General features: G+C 42.2%; 2 protein-coding genes across 4 annotated transcripts in view; one reads left to right on the top strand and one right to left on the bottom strand.

Annotated features, from left to right (window-relative positions):
* The window catches only part of IL17D (interleukin 17D), a 30,179-nt gene extending 23,591 nt beyond the window's left edge, over positions 1-6,588 (top strand). The window contains exon 4 of the mRNA XM_033949105.1: positions 5,879-6,588. The gene's annotated coding sequence lies outside the window, so the exon portion shown is untranslated. The remainder of the gene's footprint in view (positions 1-5,878) is intronic.
* EEF1AKMT1 (EEF1A lysine methyltransferase 1) lies at positions 408-17,399 on the bottom strand. Of its 3 annotated transcripts, none has more exons than XM_033949102.1 (5): positions 17,286-17,399; positions 16,832-16,988; positions 10,856-10,938; positions 2,349-2,629; positions 408-726 (listed from the first exon to the last, which is right to left on the bottom strand). In XM_033949102.1, the coding sequence occupies exons 2-5, from the start codon at positions 16,970-16,972 to the stop codon at positions 587-589; spliced, it is 645 nt and encodes a 214-aa protein (XP_033804993.1). In that variant the 5' UTR covers positions 16,973-16,988; positions 17,286-17,399; the 3' UTR covers positions 408-586. The 3 variants fall into 3 exon arrangements, with proteins under 3 accessions (XP_033804993.1, XP_033804991.1, XP_033804992.1); XM_033949100.1 differs by having other exon boundaries at positions 17,220-17,337; XM_033949101.1 differs by having other exon boundaries at positions 17,234-17,337.
* Positions 17,400-20,860: the final 3,461 nt, after the last annotated feature.

Here is a 20,860-nt window from a genome sequence, read left to right as displayed (position 1 = left end):
CATGAAACCTCCCCGTGCCAAGCCAAACTGCCCCCCCTGCACTGATCCCCCTGCCAGGACCGCCCCAAACTGACCCCTTGCCTCCCCTTACACACTTAAAAAAAAATTGGCAGGAGGGGCCTTAGGCGCCTGAGCCAATCAGGGGCTTAGGTTCCTCCTTCTGTTATCTTAATGTAGAGGTACAGGTGTGGTTCGGGAATGTGGGAGGTTTGGGGTGCATCCGGTGGGAGGAGGGAGTGGGCATCGCTCCTGCCATTTTTTTTTTTTTTTGGTAAAGTGAGCAAGGGGAGGGGTAAATTTAGCAGGAGGGGGTTCCTTCCTGCTGATTTTTATTGAAGTACGGGGAGGGGGGTCCTACTTTGGATTGAACTGTGTTAAGAATAATCTCATATAGTCTTTTTTCCTTCCATGCTATAATTTTTCTTTATTGATTTTGTATTATAATGGAATATAAAAACAGAAAACAAAACATGTTATTGAGAAATGACTAAAATTTTTATATTTAGCTCCAGAAGCACCACCGCAAACAAGTCTCTCATTAATAAAAATACTTTTCTCTTTATAGGCCAAAGGATTTAATGGTATGTTATGAACACACTGTGTCCAGTCCACAGTTGTAATTCACATAGCAACGGAATTCATTTGCTAGATTTCTTGCATGTTTTGGAATAAAATTGCACATCTTTAGATCAAGAAACTTTGCTACCAGCTCCTCCATAATTGCACCTAAAAGAAAGAAAAGAAGGCACTCATTTGTACAGGGAGATACTAGTATGCACTGGAAATGAATAGAGAAGTGCGAGCAGTCAGGTTTCACAGCATTGCTTAAAATGATTGAAGATAACTAAAACCACCACCAAGCAGCATAAAAACACCAGTTAAAACTCATTGCTTTTCTGTATGTGTTGAGCAGTAGTACTGTGAAGTGTTATACAGAACTTACAGTGAAAATAAATATAGAAGGTAAAGGGGATGGGACTGTGTAAATTGAAGGGGAAACCTATTGAAACATATAAATTTGTCTGAGATGGGTCTTTTCGAATATCTTTTTTGAAAGTTGTATGACCTGCTTTTTTATTATGTAGTTTTTACGATGTTTTAAATTTGTTGTTACCTAATTTTTTTTCTTGGTTTTGTTTGGTGATGGTTTGTTATTTTATGTTTTGTATTTTATTTGATTATGTATGTAACTCTGGAATCCGCTTAGCACTGTTGGATTTGTGGGATAGAAATATTTTAAATAAATAAATCTGACTGATTGTAAGGGAAGTTTGTCATTGACATTAATATCGTAGGCAACAGTGTAATTATAACATCTCATACATTTAATTATAATACAATTGCACCATATCACCACTAGGGTTTTTTTATACACAATCTTTTGCTGGATATTTTGTGTCCAGGGTCATATAACTTTAGTGTATCTAAATATTTTGCAACTAGTGTTTAAGCCTGTTATAGTAACGGGTGCTAGAATAGACGTGTAAACTCTTAACACAATGGGACGCTGAGGCCTTTCTTTCTTTGCTTCCTGTCCAGCAGTAGCCCTTCTCCCTTCCTTTTACCTCCCCCCTGTCCAGCAGCACCCCCTTCCCTGCTCCCCCTATCCAGCAGTAGCCCTTCTCCCTTCCTTTTACCTCCCCCCTGTCCAGCAGTAGCCTTCTCCCTTCCTTTTACCTCCCCCTGTCCAGCAGAACCCCTTCTCCCTTTCCTGTTCCCCCTGTCCAGCATCCGATAGCCCGGGCAGCCTCAGGGCTTTTGCTAGGCCGGCCCGCCTCGCATTATCGAAGTGGGCCAGCCTAGCAAAGGCCCCGTGGCTGCTTGATGAAACCGTGGCGGCTGCTGCTGCTGCTGGTTCAGGGGTAAGAAGAGGCGTCCCGGCAGAGTAGGCAGAAGGCAGGAAGTCAGCCAGCGTCTGAGATCGGGGCAGAAGGCAGGAAATCAGCCGAGGCAGGCATGGGTGATCGGCGGCAGGTGAATTATTGTATTGTGCATGCACGGCACAGTAGCACAAAGCAAGGAGATTAAAGTGTGCATGCGCACTAAGGGTTTTATTATGATAGATAGCATCTGCTGGCACTAGATTCATAATGTAACTGACAGAAAAGGAATCATGTCAAGTGAAGCTACAGCACAATTCTTATCTTAAATATAACAAAAAGGAAAATTTTTGATGTCTAAACATTTTATCATAGAACAAAATGGGGAATAAAACTCTTTTAGTACATTTGAATATAACTATCATGAATATTTTAAATCAGCTAGCAAAGACAATTCAATTATTCTGGTACACAACAAAAATAATATATTCTCAGTACTATGAACATTAAGGAAAGCTCTAAGTGTACCTGTACACAGAATTACTTTTCCTTTTTTCAGGTATTGGATTGTCTCGGATGTTTTCCTGAGACACTCTTCAGAAAGATAGGGTGGATCGGCCAGAATTAGATCAAAGCTGTGAGGTTCAAGTCTGTCAGGCAAGTTTAAAGGGTCATTGTAATCATAGAAGACAAACTCATCTCCATACACAGAAAACCGTCTATCGTACTCCAGAATGCACATGGACAAATCTTCCGTGTTTAGCTCTTTCAGCTTCTGGTAAACACTAGGAGCACTGATGCATGCAATCCTGGAGAAAAACAAAGAGCACTAGGTTAGCCACATACCTCTAAAAATGAAGTACAAAACTCTTATGAATTTTCCACATAGCATAATTACAAAAATTGTAAATTAATAAGCAACTTGATAAGATGAAGCCCACATACAACCTAAAGACTAAGGGCTCCTTTTACGAAGCCGCATTAGCGGCTTTATAGCGCCTGACTTTTAATCACGCGCTAACCCCTGCGCTAGCCGGAAAACTACCACCTGCTCAAGAGGAGGTAGTAGCAGCTAGTGCGGCCGGAAGTTTAGCGTGCGCTATTACGCGCGTTAAACCACTAACGTGCCTTTGTAAAAGGAGCCCTAAGATGCAGCATGTGCAGAAAAATTTGCTTCTTGGCTATAATTATAGAAATGAACAGAAATGTGCTACCACAGGCCATCTAAAAACTTTTATTATACATTTTTTCTATTCTAGAAGTCAAAGCCTTTTCAGCTGCTCTCCAGAAAATAATTTTGTAGCAAACATTTTGCATAACAGTAACAGCCATGAGAATTACATGTAGCAATGAGTCAAAATTTTGTTGTAAATTTAACATAATGGATAAAACATTTAAGGGCATAGTTATCAATGTGGGCTACTGTATCTCTAATTTGTACTATTTTAGCACTGGTTATCTTTCTATTCATTTTACTCTTGACACTTGTTTACAGTTGTCTATCACTGTTCTTTTCTTCCCCACAAAATCTTTGGCTCTTTTTATCTTTTCCTCTTGTCTTAATAATATTTTCCCTCTGCTTGTCACCCTGAATCTTCACCCTCTGCTTGTCACCGTGAATCTTCACTTCTTTTCATCCCTTTTTATTACCTTGGCTATTAATCACCCTTAGAGCCTGATTGAAACCAAAAACTAGCCACTCGTTTTCAGTTAAAACCAGAAGCTGAACATGAAAACTGGCCCTGTCAACAGCCCAAACTACTCCCCCCTCCTCCGTTCAGAACCCACCCCTGGCAGCAGTCCCCTTTGTGAATTCACCCCTGGGCAGCAGCTCCATCCTGGCCTACCATGTCATTGGTGGCTAGGGGGGCACTTTTTTTAAATTGTTTTCAACTCAAACTCCCCCTCACTGCTGTCAAGATACCTATACCCACTATAACCTCCCCAACCTTGAAATGTCCTTTCTAAATTAGATTGTAAGCTCTTCTGAGCAGGGACTGTCTATTGTATGTTAAAATGTACAGCAATACTTATTCCATTTCAGACTTCCAATAGCAATCCTGTGAGAAGCTGTTCTCTATTGTGTCTAATTTAACTTTAGGTCATCCTCACTCTGTCCCTGATACTTTAGATACTGCTTATTTTGCACACTGTTTTAGCTCAAAAATTGTTGATAGGCAAAATTAATTTTCTGTTTCTCCTTTTCCCATCCATCACCAAGCTCTTTTTTCCATCATCTGTAAGGCGACCTCTACCTGGTTTCACCAGCCATCAAAAAGGAATTTGTGATACTGTTGGAGAGTCACTGCTCTAGAGACAAGAGTATGTACAAACTCAAGCTGCACCATTTATTAGCCCAATTGCCTGCACGATGCAATATTTATTTATTTTATCTTAAAATTTCTTACTTACTACATCCTATAGTTCTATAGACCTAATGACTTTGGGCATATCTTTTTGCATTGTTGGAATACCTTGGTATGGATGGCTGATATTTTTGGGCCATTAAGACATCTATTCTTCCCCGGTAGCGATATTAGTGAACGATATTTGTATGGAACCGTTCCCCATCGGTCGAGGTACCCGTCAGGGGGTCCTTTATCCCCATTATTGTTTTTACTTTATTTTGAACCATTTTTACGGATGATTCGGGGAGACTCCAATATTTCTGGTATTCGTATTTCAAAATACAGTAAAACCTTGGATTGCAAGTAACTTGGTTTGCAAGTGTTTTGCAAGACAAGCAAAACATTTTATTAAATTTTAACTTGATATACAAGCAATGTCTTGCAATACAAGTAGATACAGTGTACACACATCACGACTGAGCCGATGGTTCTTCTCTCGCCGAGTCTGCGGGAGTATAGTGACTTTTCTAAATGAGCGAGGTCTTGCAATACAAGTATGTATAGTATTTTGTATTAGTTTTTGGGTTGTGGAACAAATCATCTGAGATTCCATTATTTCCTATGGGGAAATTTGCTTTGATATATAAGTGCTTTGGATTACAAGCATGCTTCTGGAACGAATTATGCTCACAAACCAAGGTTTAACTGTACTACCATTAAAGTTTTAGCTTTTGCAGATGACTTGCTATTCACTTTGGGGAAACCCACAGTCCTCTCTGACCTATTTACTCCAAGCTTTGGAGGAATTTCATTTTTATTCTGGATTCTCCTTTAATCGTCAAAAATCACTAGCCTTAGCCCTTCCTGCTACACTACAAGACTCGTGGGAAGGAGAATTCCCGTTTTTGTGGGACCATGACTCTATTAAATATTTAGGAGTTATTTTGCTGAGGGACCTTTCTATGCTCTATGCAAACAACTTTGATTCTCTCCTTTCAGAGACTTTAAGAATATGGACATCTTTTCCTTTATCAATATTGGGGAGGGTGGCACTATACAATATGGTTCTTTTTCCTTGATGGCTCTACCGTTTTCAAGTATTGCCATTATTACTTTCACACCAACATGAATCAAGATTAAAGTTATTCAACAGTATTTATGGTGTGGAAAAAGGGCACGGCTCACCTATGCCAGAACTTGTTTGCCAAAGGAGAGGGGAGGCTATGGTTTGTTAAACATTTGGTTGTATGCCATAGCCTGCCAAATGCGCCATATTAATGATTGGTTCAGAGGCACCTTCTATTTTTCTGCTACGCAGTTGGAAATTTCTCTTTTATCCCCATATCACTTTAGCTATATATGCTACATGTGACATACCTAATCTACGTTTGGGAGTATCTATCTATCCTATTTTTACTCTGGCTCGCAGGGCCTGGCGTTTGGTGTGCTGCAGCCTCAACGTCTCCTCGACTATTTTTCCTTATTTGTCAATACAGGATAACAATGACTTTCCACCAGGTTTGCAATATAAAGCTTTTCGACAATGGAAGTTTAAAGGGTTACAATATGTTTTTCAATTATTTACAGAAGAAGGAACTCTCTGCTCTTTTGAGATGTTGCAGGTTACTTATACTTTGCGAGGGTCAGATGTCTTTTATTATTACCAAGCGAGACATTATATCCAAACGTTGCCCTCTTGTCATCTTACAGAAACCTGCCAAGAGACGATCTCAGAAATGTTTAGTCTCTCCGCACATCACCACATCCCACTTCGCTTTCACCTTGTGGGTCTTCAGGACGGTCACCTAGGGATTAACTTTGAGGTTTTGGTGAGACTCTGGTCTGAGGATTTACAGTGTGTCACCTATCAGTGCAACACAATCAAAGAGCTTTGAAGATGGCTCTTCAACCGACAACTAGTGTTCTACATTGGGAACTCCAGCACAGATTTATCTGTCGTCTCAACATTTCACCTACAAGAGCTTATCAGATGACGATTAATCAATCTCACTGCTGTCTTAAATGTTTACATTCTTTTGCATCCTTGGTCTTGCCCTAAGATCTTATCATTCTAGACTGCCTTGGACCATTTCATCTCTGCTATTTGGAAGTGTTGCTGGATCCCAGCGCCGAGAGCTTTCTTTGGTCATTACAACATCTTGTCTACCAAGCCAAAGTGTATGACAGCTTTTATGGCCCATACATCCTCCTGGGTAAGAAGGCTATTTTGACGGTTTGGATGACGGCGGATTCTCCATCTGTGGCTCACTGAAGATCCCTCATGATTGTGCAAGTTCTTTGGAGCGATGCAGCATTGTGGACATTTGACTCCCGGCAGGGTCATACTTTTTGTTCTATTTGGGAACCTTTTTGGCAGGATCTTACACCTCATGGCCACATTAGAATTTTGAATACTTAATGTGCTCTTCTTTTGTGTGATTGATACTTTTGTTTTGAGAGGCTGGTGGGGGGGGGGAAATAATTGTGATTGTATTTGACCATGGTTTGTTTTCATTATTTGCAAAATCAATAAAAAACATTTAAACATAAATTAAAATGTCCTTTTCCTTTGTTATTTCTGGGCCATAAAACTTAGAAGTCTACCTGGTACTGACCTTAGTTTTCAACTACTGGAGTTGCCATTGAAGCTCACTCCAGCCTATCAAAACCATCTCATTTGAAGGATTCAGATCAAGAAAGTTAGCCCATTCATATTCAAATTATCGATCCTCTTTTTTTAAATTCCATCACACAGTTTTCCTCTCCACCACCTCCTTCGGAAGGTCATTCCAAGCACCTACCACCCTCTCTGTGAAAAATAATTTCTTAACATTACTCCTAAGTCTACAACCCCTCAACCTCAATTTATGTCCTCTAGTTTTACCAATTTTCCTTCTCTGGAAAAGATTTGGTCCTATATTAATCTTTCAAATGTCTGTATCATATCACTCCTGTCCCTCCTCTCCTCTACATGTTGAGGTCTTCTAGTCTCTTCTCATACTTCTTTTGGCAGAAACCCCCTAACCTTGTCATCACTTTTCTCTGAACCGCTTCAAATCTTTTTATATCCTTGACCAGATATGGCCTCCAAAACTGAACACAATACTCCAAGTGGGGTCTCACGAATGGCCTGTATAACGGCATCAACACCTCCTTTCTTCTGCTCGTTACACCTCTCTCTATACAGCCTAGCTTCTTCCCGGCTACAGCCATTGCCTTGTCATATTGCTTTGTCGCTTTCAGATCCTCAGACACTATCACACAAAGGTCGCTCTCCCCATCTGTGCATATCAGCCTCTCGCCTCCCAGCACATACATCTCCCTTGGATTTCTACTCCCCAAATGCTTCACTCTGCACTTCTTTGTATTGAATTTTAGTTGTCAGACTTCGGATCATTCTTCCAACTTTTGCAGATCCTTTTTCATGTTTTCCACTCCCTCCAGGGTGTCCACTCTGTTACCAATCTTGGTATCATCCGCAAAAAGGCAAACCTTTCTTCTACCCCCTCGGCAATATCACTCACAAACATATTGAACAGAATCAGCTCCAGGACGAATCCTTGAGACACTCACTATTCACCTTTCCTTCCTCCAAGCAAATTCCAATAACCACCACCCTCTGACGTCTGTCAACCAGTTTCTAATCCAATTCTCCACTTTGGGTCCTAAATTCAGTCAGTCAAGTTTGATCAAGAGCCTCTTATGAGGAAGCGTGTCAAAGGCTTTGCTGAAATCTAAGTAAATTATATCTAGCGCACTTCCTTGATCTAATTCTCTGGCCACCCAGTCAAAGAATTCAATCAGCTTCGTTTGGCATGATTTACCTTTAGTAAAGCCATGTCATCTCAGATCTTGTAACCCATTAGATTCTAGGAATTTCACTATCCTCTCCTTCAGCAATGTTTCCATTATTTTTTTAATAACCGAAGGGAGGTTTACCGGCCTGTAGTTTCCTGCTTCATCTCTACAACCTCATTTGTGAAGAGGAACCACATCCGCTCTTCTCAAATCTCATGGAACTACTCCCATCTCTAGGGATTTATTGAACAAATCTTTAAGTGAAGCTGCCAAAACCTCTCTGAGCTCCCTCAATATCCTGGGATGGATCCCGTCCGGTTCCATGGCTTTGTCCACCTTCAATTTTTCAAGTTGTTCATAAACACTTTCCACTCCAGTATCCACTCCATTCTCGCATGTAATTTTGCTTGCCAATCATGGTTTTTCTCCAGGATTTTCTTTCTTGAACACAGAACAGAAGTACTGTATTTGTATAGCACATTTGCTTTTTCCTCATCACTCTTCACTTAGCGGTTTGTAGCTTCCTTCAGTCTGGCTGTTCCATTTTTCGTCTTCCTTCTTTAATATAAATAATAAAAGAAGCAACATGAAATCAGAGATCAACTGTTTATTATAGTAGGATTTAGCACAGTAAAGCTCCAGATTATCTGTATTTGAAATTAAATCACAGTTTGGCTAAATACAAATAGCACAGCAAAAAAACAAAAAAGACTCAGGAATCCACAGTAAAATCGATCCAACGAGAAGCAAAAAAAACAGACTGTGGATAAGATGTCCTGAAAATGATTTATTTCTCTTTACACAATAATAGTCCAACCGGACCCTACATGGTTCATGTTTCGGCAAACACACCTTCCTCAGGGGTCCAGTAGATGCAGAAACACAAAAAATAAAAATAAAAAAAGACTAAAAGCAACGAACTTGTCTTTGGGCAGATAGTCAAAAGTAACTGAAGACAAGTAGATAAATGCTTGTCTACAGTTACTTTCAACTATCTGCCCGAAGACAAGTTCTTTGCTTTTAATCCTTTTTATTTTTATTGGCTAAATACAAACAATATATTCAGAGCACTATTCAGGGTTAAATTGAATACAAAAATTCAGAACAACCCCAAGTGGGATTATGTATTTTTTTTTTCCTTTTATATATACTGTATGCAATTGACCAGGGTCTTTCTGGGAAGTAAGTTCTATTTCTGTTCTCAAAACTGAAGTGCTTTTTAATGCTGGCTGACAGACATACAAAGAAATGCTGTTTTCTGCTCATATATGAAAATGTCAGAAAGAAACATTTGGCACCTACTTTATGTACTTGTACTATACCATAACTGTGCCTTTCATACTCTGATTCCACTTAATGTTGTTGGGGTTTTTTTAATGATGCCAGTCTCTGAACAGATCTCTATCATGATCCTAGCACAAGAGTACTTTGTCACACCTAGTCTAATGCAAACAACTATTTTTATATACTTAAGAAACTGGATAATTATTTTACATAGTAGGTCTCTAGTTTGTGAAAACTGCAGCTTTATATTGCTTACACCATCTGTTTTTAAAAGCAAATGTATACATAACTCAGTATACGTAAATACAGACGTACGACACTTATTTTGTAGGACTTTTCAACCTCAAAATACACTGAGAAAGTCTATGCAAAAAGCCACTGAAATTCTGATACCAGTCTCCATCCAATAAGCATGATTTTACTTTTCTTACTATTTTTATGCTTTTAAACATTTTTAATGTTTTAGAGTAAATCATTTCTATTAACAGCAGAAAGCAACATCAGTCAATAACCAACATAGCAAAATATACAAATTAGAAAGAATGCTCCCCAAAAGATCTCCACCCAATCACCCCCCAAAACAATTTAACTTTGTGTTCTTATACTCTCTAACAGACAGTATCCAATTGCCAACCCCCCTACCCAAAACAAAAGAAAAATACACCAACCAAAACAAAACTCTCAATCTCTCCCACCAACAACCATACACCACCACACATACCATACCAACAAACAAGGGTGAGTTCCCAAAAACCAGATCAAGAAAGCCAAATTAGAACGAGTTCAGAACTAAGCTCCGAGCCCTAGGGGATAAGGACTGAATGCAAGCATCCCAGATCTGTAGAAAAACACATTTTCGTTTAAAGGAAAGATGGGTATGTCTTTGTTCTAAAGTCATTAACCCGTGGAGGCTATTCCGCCAGGCCTAGAAAGCATTTTTAATGTTTTAAAAGGGAAATGAATAAAAATAATGCTAACTTGGGAATAACGACCATTGTAGTGGAAAATGGGTCCAGGGCATTTTTGTAGTGGTATTATACACCTATTCAATTGGATAAAATGCAGGGAGGGGGTAGAGGGCTATGTTGGAAGGGATGCGGGGAAGTTGGTACTTATATGAGGTGGGAATGTGTGTGGGTGCAGGGTTTTTGGAACAACATCTTTTGATTATCTCAAATCCTGAGTATACCGATGATTGCATCAGTAGATGGGGGGGACCAGAGGATGGGGAAGACAAGTTTTGTCAACTAGGGCTAGTTACAGCATGGATAGTCCTGGCATCTACATGGAAGCAATGGCTTAAAAACCAGATTGTTAGAAGGTGCTGGAGCATCGGATTGCTGGTATGGTATGTACAGACTAATGGCTCTCACCGACAGGGATCTTTTAAGACAGTGGAAAGCGTTCCAAGATTGAGAAGATACGGATGTACAGTAATAAAGGACGGTTTTATTGGGGAGGTGGGTTGGGAAAAACTTGGTAGTTATTGTTAGGAGGTTGGGTACATAGAAAGAACAATCTAGATGTTATGTGTAATTTGTCTTTTGCACAATTGTTTTATGCATTGTGTTTGAAGTTAAAAAAAAAAAAAATAATAATAATCACCTGCCATTTTTTCCAGCTGCTGCAACAGCTTCCTTAGCCAGACATAATGCCGTCTCATCGCAATACCAAAACTGACTTAATTGCTGAGGAAATGAAAAGGGTAAAAATATATTTAGTAGTTACAGAAGACATCAGCTTTATAAACAAAATACTAGGTAAGGCCAATAAGCACTAGAGCTGCACACTAACCTCTGGATTCTCTATATGGTGCCCAACTTTGGGAGCTGAAATTTGTGCACGGATAGTAGATGCACATGGCAATTAGCCAACAAGCCATTAATTGGTGTCAACTATTACTGCAGTTAGTAGGCAGTAAGTAGATTTTGCATGCGTGCGCATCTTCCTATATGCTATAACCCCATGTGCCTAAACCCCAAAGCAAGCAACTCAAAAGAGGTAGGGACATTCCAAAGTTTTGTGTGCAGACTTATAGAATACCACCATTCCTGCACCCAAATGCCAAGAGTTGGGCTCCAGCGTTTACATCAGGCTTTAGCTTGCATAACTACCAGTGCCCAAATCTGGGCATGGAAACGGGCTCTAAGAGTTATTCTATAAAGAGTGTTCAACTGCGAGTACATTTTATAGAGTGATTTTTTCCAAAACTGAATCCCACACTTAATGTGTTAATGTGATCAATGTTAAATTTTAACATGCATGCATTAAATATAATTAATTGCATTATCTCTCTGTCTCTTTCCCCTGCCCCCAACCATCCAGCATTGACTCTACCCTCCACCCCCCAATAGCCTGCAATGCTCATCAAACTGATGTTTCTGGGACCAGCACAGCCAGCAGCAGCATACACAGGGCACCATCCCCACGCCTGCCTTTTGCTTGCTGTTGCTGCCACTGCAGCGTGCCCGATTCAGGAGCAGGAGACCAAGTAATGAATGAGCAAATGGTAGGGAAAGCAAAGGGAGCAATGAGGGATGATTGTTTTGGTTTGGTGGTAGTGGCAGGGTTATGCAGATGGTTGTGGTATGGAGGGAGGAGTGAGAGGTAATACTGGATTGTGAAAGGAGAAAAAATAGATAGGGTGACGCTGGATAATAGAGAGGAGTAATGTTAGATAGTGGGGAAGAGAGAAAGGAGATGCTACATCATAGGGAGGAGACAACCTCTCACGTGATCAGAATCACAATTAAATTTTTTGTGCAGTCCTAATAAACACAGTCGTAGAGAAACAAAATACAAGTACAGATAGATAATGACCAGTAGTCTGCCATTTTCCACTCCTGTTGCAACAGCTGTCAGAGCACATTAACCCCAAGTACCAATTGCAGCTGAACAAAAATGAAATGGTTCAAAGAAGAGCGACCAAGATGATAAAGGGGATGAAACTCCTCTCGTATGAGGAAAGACTAAAACAGTTAGGGCTCTTCAGCTTGGAAAAGAGACAGCTGAAGGGAGATATGATTGAAGTCTACAAAATCCTGAGTGGACTAGAACGGGTAGAAGTGGATTGATTTTTCACTCCGTCAAAAATTACAAAGACTAGGGGACACTCGAAGTTACAAGGAAATACTTTTAAAACCAATAGGAGGAAATATTTTTTCACTCAAATAGTTAAGCTCTGGAATGCATTGCCAGAGGTTGTGGTAAGAGCGGATAGCGTAGCTGGTTTTAAGAAAGGTTTGGACAATTTCCTGGAGGAAAAGTCCATAGGCTGTTACTGAGAAAGTCATGGGGGAAGCCACTGCTTGCCCTGGATCAGTAGAATGGAATATTGCTACTCCTTGAGTTTTGGCCAGATACTAGGGCCTAGATTGGCCACTGTGAGAACGGGCTACTGGGCTTGATGGACCATTGGTCTAACCCAGTAAAGCTATTCTTATGTTCTTACGTCACTCCACTTACTTCTAATTTCTTTCTAATCACTTATCTGTTTACTATCTTAGGCCCACTTCTGGCTACCTTTAAAGAACGATTAAGTGTTTCACAAAAAATCAAAGCATACCATTTCCATGTCTCTCCTACGACCTAATTTCCTAGTTATTCAGGAATATTTGACATGACCGTCCATGCTGCCTTGGATTCTGTACCAATTGCATTCAAGATGCTCTACCATCCTATTAGTCATTCTATTAGTTCACCCACCAGTAAAGTCAAACCAACTAATATGTATTTACCAGCCTTCCTTCTCCCACTTTTGGGTAGAAGCAACATGTTCCTGTTTCTAGTCTAAAGATTAAACACAGAACATTTAAGTAGAACTTCTAGAACCTTTCTGAATGTGGGCCAGATATGCTCTACTCAGTATAAAAAATGCACAGGATCCACACGTGCAACCAAAGTTTATTTATTTATTCAATTTTCTATACTGTTCTCCAAGGAGAGCTCAGAACGGTTTACATAAGTTTATTCAGGTACTCAAGCATTTTTCCCTGTCTGTCCCGGCGGGCTCACAATCTATCTAATGTACCTGGGGCAATGGGGGGATTAAGTGACTTGCCCAGGGTCACAAGGAGCAGTGTGGGTTTGAACCCACAACCCCAGAGTGCTGGGGCTGTAGCTTTAACCACTGCGCCACACTCTCCCCTTACTTCTGAAACAGCAAAGGGCCACAACCTGAACTTTGAGGGAATTTTTAAAACTCACCCTGCTCAAATACCTCTTTCAAGAAGGCTAAAATAGCTCCCCACATCAGTGTTTAAAGATGCGCTACAGGTGGACACAAGCCATGGACACAGAACTTGTTAGCCTTAGGAAACGGAGCTATGATCAATGCCAAACTGCCCTGGTGCCTCAACCCTTATCTCTGAAAGAGCCAAGCTATAAGCCAGGAGAGAAGGATCCTGCAAGAGAAGTGGCCCTTGCCCTCAGGAGACCTAGACCCCTCAATAACGGTAGAGAGGACCCTGCTAACAAGTGAACCACATCTGCATATCATGGTTAGTGTGTCCAATCTGGTATCACCAGAATACCCAGAAACGGATGCATCACACTTTAAAGAACCCAGCCATGGCGGAAAGTCATACAGAGGCTTCCATCTCAGGCAGAATGATCATAGGCCCCTACAGCTCTCCAATCCTCCCCCTTCCAGGGCAGAGACTGTAGTAGAATCCAGCCAATGGGAAGAGACTGTAGTAAAATCCAGCCAATTTGAAGGCTGCTCTAGTCACAGGAAATAGTTGTTGAGCTGCAAGTGCTTGGGGAAAAGTGAAAGTGTAAGTCTGACAGGAAAAAAGGCAAGTGGCTATTGAGAAAGGGTAGGAATGTAAGAGAGGCTGGGAGAAAAGTGAGGCGTCTGCTGCAGGCTGAGAAAAAGTTGGCAAAAAAAGGCAAGAACTTTACAAGATGGTAGGAAGAACTGGCTGCAGATGGAAGGAGGCATTGACTGAGCACATGTAGCAGAAGCAGCTAGAAAGTATATCTAGAAAGTGACAAAGTGCATTTATGTGCATGTGTGTGAAAAGCAAGAGAGCACATACATGTGAGGAGCAAGGGTCTATAGTGTCACTGCTGGAGACTATCATATAGAGTTCCCTTTGAAAATCTCAGCTACAGTGAAGAAGTTCACTGGTATAAACAGATATAATAAATAAAGGCAAATGTTCAGACTACAGGATTTACCCAGCTATCAACTATCCTTTGAAAGTGGCCTAATACTGCCTCCACTGTTTATATCCTTTCACAAGTATCAAAGAAAGCTAAATATAGTAGAATCTCAATTTTCTGGCACCCAAGGAAATTGGGGGATACCAGATAGTTGTAGTTTCTAGTTATTTGAGAGTTAATGTACATAAAAGTAGTTGTGTTTCCCTTCCCACCTCACTCTATCATCCCCCCACCCTCACTTGTAGATCAAGCATCTTCTTCCCTTCTTTCTTGGTCACTTTCTCTCCCATTTTTTGCAGGATAGCCTGTGGGGAAGATCATTTGCTCTACTTTCCCCTGATGATGCAACTGGCAAAACAAAGTACTCCCGCTGGGATCTGAACTTTCAGCTGGGACCTGCTTTATATGGTCATGGTCTTGAATTTAATTGAACAGCATGAGATAAGTGGCCATTTTTTTTGTAATCGCTGGTTTTCTACGACAGTGTCTTATTGATCTCTCTGGACTTATTACTCTGCAACCTGCCAAATGTGAGGATTTGAATACTGCCTTATTAAGTGGAGTTTTTTCTGACCTATGACTGGTATATACCTGCTGTATTAGCCTGTACCTTGTTAGTCTAGCGTTGACAGCATGGTGATAGCTCCTTTGGAGCATTAATGAGGTCTTTTTCCGCCACTTGTTATTTTGAGTTGGCGTTTGTGATTCTGTATCTTCTCTTTAGCAGTAGAAGAGCAGTTCCTTTTTATATTATTATCTTGATCACTTTCTCTCACCCCACTTCCTCCCTCCCTTAGCTGAAACTGCAGAGCCGATCCTGACAGCCTCCCTAACTCCGTTCCTAAAGCAGCAGAACCTGTCCTGACACCCCCACCTCACTCAAATCACTCATCCAATGCTTAGTGGCAGCTAGCAAGCAGAGGAAGTGCCAGGCCCAATATTGCAAATAAGAGGCATTGCCGGGACTGGCCAGAAGCTGCCTATTTACCAGTGCTTCCTCTGTTCACCAGCTGCAGCTACAGTGTCAGGTGAGTGATTAAGTGAGGGAGGACAGTTGTCAGGACCGACTCTACTGCTTTGGGAACAGAGAGAGGGGGTTGTCAGGACCGGCTACCTGCTGCTCCGGGAATGGAGGGAGAGTTATGGCTACCGCATGCTTTGAGAGCTGGAGGAAGAGAGGGAGATTTGTGGGTTGCTGCTGATACCTCTGGGGCTAGAGGAAGGGAGGGGATGTTATTGGGTCAAGAGCACCACTTTGGATGTTGTCTTAGGAATGCAGGAGATTATTTTTTTGCTAGTTGGTTGAGAGTGCCAGTTAACTGAGATTCTACTATGTTTTCTTCTGCTTCTTCTATTTATGAAGTTTTTCAATTTATCTCACTCTTGGAGCAGTCTACCCTTGACAATGGAAGGTAAAAATGACTTGCCCAACTTCCCTGGTTCTCATCCCATTGCTCCAGAGTGGCCAACTTACCCAGCTTTAGGAGGGAGACTTTTTGGCCTGGGTTTTTTTTTGTTTTTAACTTTCATGCTAATTCAATGTGCTATTTGTAGGCCCTGATTTTACCTGTTTGATATTGCATAATGATAAAAAGTTGTCAGAAATCCAGAACTGTCCTAAAATCTCCCTCATGGAATTGAATAACTTGGGTGCACCAGAGCTTCCAAGTTACCCAGTTCCAAGAATTAGATTTTAGGCCAGCCCTGGATTTCTGACAACTCATGATGCATTATGGGACCTGCAGCAATGATTTCCATGGGTAGAATCAGGGTCTACAAGTGCCACACTGCTTTGAGACATAAGTTTAAAACCAGAATTAGCCAAAAATGTCTCCCTCCTGGAATTGAGTAAGGTGGCAGTTCTGGAGTATGCCAGCTCTAATTAAGATACTCCTCTCACAACATAACTTATATTAACTATTAGCACTGATCCCCATAGCTATAGTATACACCACACTTTTCTCTGCTATAGAAGGGGTGGAGAAGGAGGAAATTAAAAATAGGGCTGTATAGTAAGGAGTGGGCTGGAGACAGAGGCAGGGCTGAAATGGAGCAGAGCTTGGACACTCCCAAACAAGAAGGCATTCTGCTGCTCCTGTTTCATTCAGTGACCAAATACAGCCATCAACTTGAAAATTGGGGAGGGGGGGGGGGGAGATGGATATTGCTTTGTTTAGCCTTTAATCCCTCTAGTCAAAAATGTGTTGTGCACTCTGCTATTTGCCAGATTAACAAATATCAGAGGTAGCAGAACAGAAAGTGCAGCAAAAGTCTAAGAAAAATCTCTCTCGGGCATCCTTACACCATTCTATAAATAAAACTGAAGCTCAGGGTTAACAAAAGCTATTTCAGAGGAGCCTTACCAAGGACTAGGTGAGGAGTTTAACTTCACACCCTAGAACGTGCATTTCTTACCCAGTCCTCTTCTACAGGACCAAAGGAGTGATCATTAAAGACCTGTGATGCTCTAACTTGCTCTTCTTGGTAGAACTCTTGCAGTGCCGAGAGCGCTTCGGTAGAAAGCTGTATGACTTCATTGTCGTCACTGGCCTCCATTTATGGTATTATACAACTAAAATACATAGAGTGGAAATGCATATAGCCTCTTACAGAGATACCAAGCCACATGCATTTGGCTGCCCTCACCGAGCAGCATTCAAAGACCAGCGCGCCAGTCTCTACTCCCCGTGACCTGCCATCTCTCGCTTTCCCTAGTCCAACATGTGTCCCCCCCCCCCCCCCTAAGTATCTGCAATCCGGCGGTACCTCTCCTTCAAGTCCTATCCCACCATCAAACTCAAACCTGAAGTCGCCCACCACCAATCCCGCAAGCTTTCCGTCTCCGGTGCCCCGCCCTCTTCTGACGCACTTCCTATTTCCAGCAGATCCTCCAAGACATTCAAGTACCGCCTTTACGTTCCTTCAATAACTCAGCGCAGTCGCAGTCGCTTTCTTTCCGGGCTGACGTTGCAAGGCTCGCACTGACACACGCAGGCCCAGAAACCTCGGGATATAGATTGGCTGCACGTGGAAGCTGCCGCCCTCACACGCCAGTAGACCAGAGGATGACGTCTCTGACCCGTGTATGTGTCAATATGAGCTTTGCCGCTCTAGCTCGGGCGGAGAGTACGAGCCAGCTGTGCTGAATTATTGAAGAGAGGATCCAGAGGACCTGCTGGACAGTGCTGGTTAGCTAAGGCTTATCACCAAAGCCTGTCAAAGAATGCACCTGGAGTTATAAGCACCGATGCTGTTTGCATAAGTCGTCTTTTTAAAAAATTCCCACTGGTTCTACAAATAATTTTATGTATGAAACTCATGCATAGATTTAGGGCTCCTTTTATGAAGCCCCGTTAGCGGCTTTATCGCACGCACCTTTTTAGCGCGCGCTAACCCCTGCGCTAGCCCAACAAAAACTACCGCCTGCTCAAGAGGAGGTGGTAGAGGCTAGTGTGGCCGTCAAATTAGCGCAGGTTAAACCGCTAACGTGGCTTTGTAAAAGGAGCCCTTAGAGGCGGAGTTAAAAGCAGCTTGGAGACCAGTATGGTTGGAGCATATTAAGCTGCTCTGAATATAACTTAGGCCAACTAAATAAATGGCCTTTCTTATATGCATGAGTGGTGGCAAAGAAGTATTAATAGTAACAGTAAAATGAGTCCCTGCCTGTCTGACATTGTTACATGAATATCTTACCGCCATCTAAAGTTAAACATGGCCAAGACTGAACTCCTTATCCTTCCTCCTAAACCTGCTCTCCCTACATTCTCTATTTCGGTGAATATCGCTCTCATCCTTCCTGTCTTGTCAACTTGCAACCTCTGTCTTCTCTTCGCATATCCAACAAAGCATCAAACTTGTTGCTTCTTTCTATACAATGTCATTAAAATCTGGGGTTTACTTTCTGAGCAACTGCCAAGACCATTATCTATGCTCTTATCACCTCTCACCTGGATTACTGCAATATGCTTCTCGTGGGTCTCCCATCTCTCCCCCATTCAATCTGTTCAGAATTCTGCTTTGTGCCTTGTATTCTGCCAGTGTCATTATGCTCATGTTACCCCTCTTCTCAAGTTGCTTCACTGGCTCCTTGTCCGCTTCTGCATACAGTTCAAACTCCTCATACTCACCTACAAGTGTATTCACTCTGCGGCTCCCAAGTTCTCTCCTCTCAAATCTCTCCCCTTACCCTGCCCCTGGAAATCCGTTCTTTAGGTAACTCTCTTTTGGTACCTTTCTTCTCTGCTTCCAGTTTCCAGCTCTGCCCCTTCTGCCTTGCTGTACCCCATGCCTAGAACAACCTGCCTGAATCGTACTCCTGGCATTATTCAAATCCGGGCTCAAAGCCCAGTTTTTCGAAGCTGCGTTTAGGTCCTAATGCTTTCAACTTGTAATATACTATCTATTTCTCATTCTCTGTGTAGTCCCTACTCTCTCTACCTCTTCATCCCTTTGTATTCTCTTCATGAATAGCATATATTGACCCACCCTGTGTCCTGTGTGTCTGTCATAATTAGATTGTAAGCTCTTTCAAGCAGGGACATCTCTTGTATATTTAATGTACAGTGCTGTGTGCATCTGGTAGCGCTGTAGAAATAAATAGTAGTTGTAGTGGTAGTATAATAATGGCAGGTGGGGAAATCGGAGGGGATCGGGGAGAAGGGCCCTTGTTTATTTTCTGACCTGGGCCCTAGCAAGTCTAATACTGCCCAAGCATCCCCATCTGAGGATTTCATCCAAAAATGGCCGGAACTCCCTTCTACTTAGCTTTGCAGTTGGCGACAGCATCCTTGAACAACCGACAACGTGTGAAATGCTAGCGGCATCAGTGGCTTAGGGATTTTGCTACTGCTTTCCAAGCTTGATAAAAGGGAGCTTTGGCCACCTTCAGAGAAAATCTTAAGCTGACAGATTTTAGGGATCCTCAATAGTGAAGTACAGTGGTACCTCGGTTTACGAGTGCACCGGTTTGCGAGTGTTTTACAAGATGAGCAAAACATTTGCAAAATCGGTGCCTCAGAAACCGAGCATGGCTCGATTTACGAGCACCCCCCCTGTGATCCGGCACCCCCCTCCCCCGCCACGATCCGACCCCCCCCCCCCCGCCACGATCCGACATCACCCCCGACACAATTGGGCACCCCCCCGCCACTTCTTACCCTCATCTGGGCACTCTTGAAGATCGGCCTACTCGTCTGCTGGACCTTGAGCATCTGAGCATGCTCAAGGCCTGCGAGTTCACGTTCTGAACGTGAATGTGAACTCGCAGGCCTTGAGCATGCTCAGATGCTCAAGGCCCAGCAGACGAGTAGGCCGATTTTCAAGAGTGCCCAGATGAGGGTAAGAAGCGGCCGGGGGGTGCCCAATTGTGTCGGGATGTCGGATCATGTCAGGGGGGTGCCCAATCGTGGCGGGGGTGTTGGATCGTGGCGGGGGATGCCCAATCGTGTCGGGGGGGTCGGATCGTGTCAGGGGGGTGCCCAATCGTGGCGGGGGGGTGCCGGTTTGAGGCAGGGGGGTGCCTGATCGCAGGGGGGGCCTTCGAGGGGAGGAATGCCAGTTCTCGGGGGGGGGGGGGGGGGAACGCATCAAAGCGAGTTTCCATTATTTCCTTTGGGGAAACTCGCTTTGATAAACAAGCATTTTGGATTACGAGCATGCTCCTGGAACGGATTATGCTCGTAATCCAAGGTACCACTGTATTTATATTTTGAAGTGGGGGCAAGACAGGGCAAAGAAAATGTTGTGCCTATCCACTTTGGGTTCAGGTCTACACAATATTGGCTGTCTAGCTATCTGGCTATGCCACTGATTCATTTGCAAATCAGTACTATTTTTAGATTTATACTCATACCAACTAAAAAATCTCTCTATAGCTTTCAATCTTACTCCTTAGCACAGTTAATTTCACTCTTTGGGATGGTTCACCCTTGGCATCAGTGTATATGTGCTTTTGAATAAGTGTGTAGAAAAATATCTACACAAATTCGCAGCTGTGTGTACAGGTAGTTTTCTTGGGGTAAACTTCAAAGTTAAAATAGTTTTGTACTTTTACTCTGTAAATCTTGCAAAATTCATGGAGTGTAAAGTATGCATACCCTATTCACCAAAATAAGCAGTAAAAAAAATTATAATAAGTAAAGCAGAAAAAATGCAAATAAAGCCCTTTAGCTTGGCCAAGGTTCTAGAATAGAAACAGATTAAAAGTGGGTTGTCTTGGGGGACAATTTCTCCAACTGTCTTTAGATGTAAGGCCAAATCATCTCCACCAGTTTTGAAAAATCATTTTGGCTCTAAGTTTGTTGGAAACTCAAATGAAAGCAAGGTATTTGGTTTGATCTGGAATGCCTAATAAATACAACACAGAATAGTCAGACGCAGGCTCTCAAGCTAACAACTTACCCTTATCAAAAGGTTGTTATAGGAAAAAAGGAGGGTAATAAAATG

The sequence above is a fragment of the Geotrypetes seraphini genome, chromosome 6, assembly GCF_902459505.1.
Source record: "Geotrypetes seraphini chromosome 6, aGeoSer1.1, whole genome shotgun sequence".
Classification (NCBI taxonomy): Eukaryota; Metazoa; Chordata; class Amphibia; order Gymnophiona; family Dermophiidae; genus Geotrypetes; species Geotrypetes seraphini.
Note: the sequence above shows the minus strand (reverse complement) of the source record. Positions and strands in the feature narration are given on the sequence as shown.

What these genes read in the sequence shown, in the direction of transcription:
- EEF1AKMT1 (XM_033949102.1), bottom strand. Translation starts at nt 16,972, where the DNA reads ATGGAGGCCAGTGACGACAATGAAGTCATACAGCTTTCTACCGAAGCG. An exon ending in GCAGCTGGAAAAAATGGCAG is followed by an intron (nt 2,630 to 10,855) that starts GTGATTATTATT and finishes GTTTTTCTCCAG; the next exon opens with GATTGCATGCATCAGTGCTC. An exon ending in AAAAGTAATTCTGTGTACAG is followed by an intron (nt 727 to 2,348) that starts GTACACTTAGAG and finishes TCTTTCTTTTAG; the next exon opens with GTGCAATTATGGAGGAGCTG.